The sequence below is a fragment of the Arachis stenosperma genome, chromosome 1, assembly GCF_014773155.1.
Source record: "Arachis stenosperma cultivar V10309 chromosome 1, arast.V10309.gnm1.PFL2, whole genome shotgun sequence".
NCBI lineage: Eukaryota > Viridiplantae > Streptophyta > Magnoliopsida > Fabales > Fabaceae > Arachis > Arachis stenosperma.
This window is the reverse complement of record NC_080377.1, coordinates 92,650,811-92,656,246: the sequence shown is the minus strand read 5'-3', so window position 1 is coordinate 92,656,246 and position 5,436 is coordinate 92,650,811. Positions and strand designations below refer to the sequence as shown.

At 43.1% G+C, this 5,436-nt stretch overlaps 1 protein-coding gene across 1 annotated transcript; it reads right to left on the bottom strand.

Moving 5' to 3' along the window:
- Positions 1-2,223: 2,223 nt before the first annotated feature.
- LOC130982153 (uncharacterized) lies at positions 2,224-2,622 on the bottom strand. Its single transcript, XM_057906032.1, has one exon. It carries the CDS (start codon positions 2,620-2,622, stop codon positions 2,224-2,226), a length of 399 nt encoding a protein of 132 aa, XP_057762015.1.
- Between the last annotated feature and the right edge of the window lie 2,814 nt (positions 2,623-5,436).

Below are 5,436 nucleotides of genomic sequence, written 5' to 3'. Positions count from 1 at the left end.
GGAAAGTAGACATCCAGAGCTTTCCAGCAATATATAATAGTCCATACTTCATTCGGAAATTGACGACGTAACTTGGCGTTGAACGCCAAGTACATGCTGTTGTCTAGAGTTAAACGCCAGAAAAACGTCATGATCCGGAGTTGAACGCCCAAAACACGTCATAACTCGGAGTTCAGCTCCAAGAGAAGCCTCAGCTCGTGGATTGATCAAGCTCAGCCCAAGCATACACCAAGTGGGCCCCGGAAGTGGATTTATGCATCAATTACTTACTCATGTAAACCCTAGGAGCTAGTTTATTATAAATAGAACTTTTTACTATCATAATCTCATCCTGGATTGTATTTTGAATCTTGTGATCACGTTTTGGGGGCTGGCCATTCGGCCATGCCTGAACCTTTTACTTATGTATTTTCAACGGTGGAGTTTCTGCACACCATAGATTAAGGGTGTGGAGCTCTGCTGTACCTCAAGTTTCAATACAATTACTATTACTTTTTATTCAATTCTATCTTATTCTTATTCCAAGATATTCATTCGCACCCAAGAACATGATGAATGTGATGATTATGTGATGCTCATCATCATTCTCACCTATGAACGCGCGTGATTGACAACCACTTCCGTTCTACATGCAACCGAGCTTGAATGTGTATCTCTTAGATTCCCCAACAGAATCTTCGTGGTATAAGCTAAATAAATGGTTGCATTCATGAGGATCCGGAAAGTCTCACCTTGTCTTTGGTATTCCGAGTAGGATCCTGGGAATCCGGAAAGTCTAACCTTGTCTGTGGTATTCTGAGTAGGATTCCGGTAATGAATGACTGTGACGTGCTTCAGACTTGCAAGTGCTGGGCGTTAGTGACAGACGCAAAAGAATCAAGGGATTCTATTCCAGCAGGAGCGGGAACCAACCAGTGATTAGCCGTGCTGTGACAGAGCGCGTGAGCGTAGTTTTCACTACGAGGATGGGATGTAGCCTTCGGCCAGTGTGATGCCTCCAGACGATTAGCCATGCGAGTGACAGCGCAGAGGACCATTTTCCAGAGAGGATACAAAGTAGCCATCGTCGAACGGTGAACCCCTATACATAGCTTGCTATGGAAAGGAGTAAGAAGGATTGAGTTGAAGCAATAGGAAAGTAGGCGTTCTTGAGCCATACAGTATCTCCATTCGCTTATCTGAAATTCCCACCAATGAATCTGCATAAGTATTCTATCCCTTTTATTATTTCTATTTTATTATTAATTTTCGAAACCATAAACAAATTTAATCTGCCTAACTGAGATTTACAAGGTGACCATAGCTTGCTTCATACCAACAATCTATGCGGGATCCACCCTTACTCACGTAAGGTTTATTACTTGGACGACCCAGTACACTTGCTGGTTAGTTGAACGGAGTTGTGTCCACTCGTGCCAATTTCAAATTCCATAAAAGTACAAGGAGTACAACTTAAAGAATATGGATCACAATTTCGTCCACCAAAAAGATAAGATATCTGGCGCTGATCTGGATAAGTTGTGCGTCACATGTGACGCGGACGCATGGGGCATGCGGTCGCATGGTTTTTGATTATTTCAGATGACGCGGACGCGTGACCTAATTTGTGCTATTAGTGCGAAAGCAGCATCGTGCACACACAAGTCTCGGTTTCATACGCACATTGCCAAAATTTAGGGTGACGCGTGCGCGTGGGTGACGCGTGAATGGCCTATATTTGAATAATGACGCGGACGCGTGGAGCATGAATTCGAGTGATGGGGCTTGTGCTTCCAGCATCATTCCAGCCCCATTCCGTCATAACTTTCTGCCAGACACTTATTTACGTCGATATCGCAGGGTCACGCGTGTGCGTGAGTGACGCGCACGTGTGGAAGGTTGTTTTTGCAAGTGACGCGGACGCATGGGGCATGTGGTCGTGTGGGCGTGTTTGTGTCTATGGCACGCCTCCAGCCAAGCTCCCGCGTGACTTTCTGTTTAATTCCCTTTTTTCGCTCATGCACCTATGATGCGGACGCGTCAGCGACGCTTGCGTGTCGCGTGCTTCCTCTTTCTTTTTTTAAATACAATGCAGAATGCAGTATGCAGATGCTAATGCAAACATTATGAATGACACTAATAAAAATAAAATAAAATAGGAATAAAAGGAACGATTATACCATGGTGGGTTGTCTCCCACCTAGCACTTTGCTTTTACGTCCTTAAGTTGGACGATCATTAGGCTCATTCTGCTTCTGTTGGTGGGTCTTCCAGGAAGAAGACCTCTAGCTCTTTGTGATCCTTCATCTTCTCACCATGATAAAGCTTTAGGCGGTGTCCATTGACCTTAATGAATTTGGAGCTAGAAAGATGACGCAGGTGAAAAACTCCGTATGGCTCTGCCTTTTCTACCCTATAAGAGCTTTCCCATCTTGATCTCAGTTTGCCTGGCATAAGCCTCAGTCTGAAGTTGTAAAGAAGAACTAACTCCCCTGGTCTGAATTCTCTCCTTTTTATGTGCTTGTCATGGACGGCCTTCATTTTTTCCTTGTATCGCCTAGAGTTGTTATATGCCTCTAGGCAAAGGTTCTCTAATTCTGCTAGTTGCAGCTTCCTTTCAGCACCAGCTTTCTTATAATTCATGTTGCACTCCTTTACATCCTAGAAGGCCTTGTGTTCCACTTCTACTGGAAGGTGGCAAGCCTTACTGTACACTAAGCGGAAGGGGCTCATCCCAATGGGTGTCTTGTACGCTGTTCGATATGCCCAGAGTGCATCTTGTAACCTGGCACTCCAGTCCTTCCTATGAGGCTTTAAAATCTTCTCCAGAATACGTTTAATCTCTCTGTTCGATACCTCTACTTGCCCATTGGTCTGGGGATGATAAGCTATTGCTACTTTGTGAACAATCCCATGCTTCTTCAGTAATCCTGTTAGTCTTCTGTTACAAAAGGGAGTGCCTTGATCGCTCATGATTGCTCGTGGTGATCCAAAGCGACAGATAATATGGTTTCTAACAAAGGAAACAACAGTGTTAGCATCATCAGTATGGGTAGGAATTGCTTCCACCCATTTAGAAACATAATCTACAGCTAACAGTATATAAAGGTAACCATTAGAGTTTGGAAATAGACCCATGAAGTCAATGCCCCAAACATCAAAAATTTTCCAGAAAAGCATAATCTGTTGAGGCATCTCATCCCTCTTGGATATATTATCAAACCTCTGGCATGGGGAACAAGATTTACAAAAGGAAGCAGCATCTTTAAAAAGAGTAGGCCACCAAAATTCACAGTCTAAAATTTTTCTAGCTGTTCTTTGAGGGCCAAAATGTCCTCCACTCTCAGAAGAGTGGCATGCCTCTAAAATGGACTGGAATTCTGATTGGGGTACACACCTTCTAATTACCTGGTCAGCACCACACCTCTATAAATATGGATCATCCTATATATAGTATTTAGACTCATTTTTCAGCTTGTCTCTTTGATGCTTAGTAAAATTGGGAGGGAAGGTATGACTAACTAGATAATTAGCTACGAGTGCATACCAAGGAGCTACTTCAAATACTACATACAAGCTATCAAATAGAAAAGCATCATTGATAGGAGTGGAGTCATCCTTAATGTGCTCAAGGCGACTCAAGTGTCTGCCGCCACTACAACATTTTGGGTCTATGGCCACGGTTTTTTTGGTCACGGTAAAAAACCGTGACCATAGACCCTCTATGGTTACGGTTTTTTACCGTGACAAGAAAAAAAAGCTATGGTCACGGTTTTTAAAAAAAAGGTGACCATAGAGTACCTATGGTCATGGTTTTTTAAAAAAGGGTGGCCTAAAAGGGTCTATGGTCATGGTTTTGCGGGTGACCTAAAGGTGTATAAGGTCACGGTTTTTTACAGTGACCAAAAAGGGTCTATGGTCACGGTTTTTCAAAAAAGGGTGACCTAAAAGGGTCTATGGTCAAGATTTTGGGGGCTGGCCTAAAGTGGTCTATGGTCACGATTTTGGGAGGTGGCTTAAAAGGGTCTATGGTCACGGTTTTAGGGGTGATCTAAAGGGTCTATAGTCACAGTTTTTTACAGTGACAAAAAAGGGTCTATGGTCACGGTTTTTCAAAAAAGGGTGACCTAAAAGAGTCTATGGTCACGATTTTAAAAGGTGGCCTAAAGTGGTTTATGGTCACGGTTTTTAGGGATGACCTAAAAGTAGGGGTGTTCATGGTTCAGTTTTTTCATAAACTGAACTGAAACTGAACTAAACCATTTTAAATGGTTTAGAAACTGAACCAAACTACTTTGTCAAATAAGAAACTGGTTTTAAACCAGTTTACAATACAGTGCACCAGTTTAAACCAGTTCATAAAAATAAAACCAGTTTTAATTAAAAAAACTAGTTTAAACTAGTTTATGGCTAAAACTAGTTTTAACTTTTAACATATATAAAATTAGTTTTTACATTTTTCCTCTCCCACTCTCTCTCTCTCTCCCCCTCTCTCTCCGTCACCCTCTCTCTCTCTTTCTTTTCTCTCTCTCTCTCTCTCTCTCTCTCTCTCTCTCTCTCCCTCTCTCCCCCTCCTTTTTCTCTCTCCCACTCTCTCTCTTTCCCTTTCCTCTCTTTATCTCCCTCTCTCTCCTTTCCCTCTCTCTTCATCTCTCCCTCTCTCCCCCTCCTTTTTCTCTCTCCCTCCTCTTTTTTTTTCTTTTTTTTCCCTCTCCCCCTTCCCCTCTTTCTCCCCTCTCCTCTCTTTGTCTTTCTCTCTTTCTCTTCCCCTCCCCTCTCCCTCTCTCTTTCTCTCTCTATCTCTCTCTCCCTCTCTCTCTCCCTTTTCTCCCTCTCTCTCCCTTTTCTCTCATTTTCTCTCCCCTATCACTCTTCCTCTCTCTCTCTCTCTCTCTCTCCCCCTCTCTATCTCTTAATATATATAAAATTAGTTTTTACATTCTCTTTCTTTCCCCTCTCTCCCTCCCTCTCTCTCTCTCATTCTCTCCCTCTTTTCCCTCATCTCTTTTTCTCTCTCCCTTCTCTCCTTTTTTCTCTTTTCTTCCCCTCTTCCTCTTTTTTTCTCTTCTCTCCCTCTCTCTCTCTCTCCTTCTTTTCTTTTCTCTCTCTTCTTCCCCTCTCGCTCTTCTTCTTCTCTCTCTCTCCCCCTCTTTCTCCCATTTCCCACTCTTTGTCTTCTTCTTCTCCCTCTCTCTCCCCCTATTTTCCTTTTCTCTCTCTGTCTTTCTCCCTCTCTCTCTTCTTATTTTCCTCTCTCTTTTCGTCCTCTCTCTATCTCCTGTCCCTCTTTCTCCCCCTCCTTTTTCTTTCTCTCTTCCTTTTCTCCCTCTATCCCTTTCTCTCATTTTCTATCCTCTATACCTCTTCCTCTCTATTTCTCTCTCCTTCCCTCTTCCCCTCCTCTCTCTCCCTCTCTCTTTCTCTTTGTCTCTCTCACTTTCTCTCCCTCTCTCTCTT

What these genes read in the sequence shown, in the direction of transcription:
- LOC130982153 (XM_057906032.1), bottom strand. Translation starts at nt 2,622, where the DNA reads ATGAATTATAAGAAAGCTGGTGCTGAAAGGAAGCTGCAACTAGCAGAA.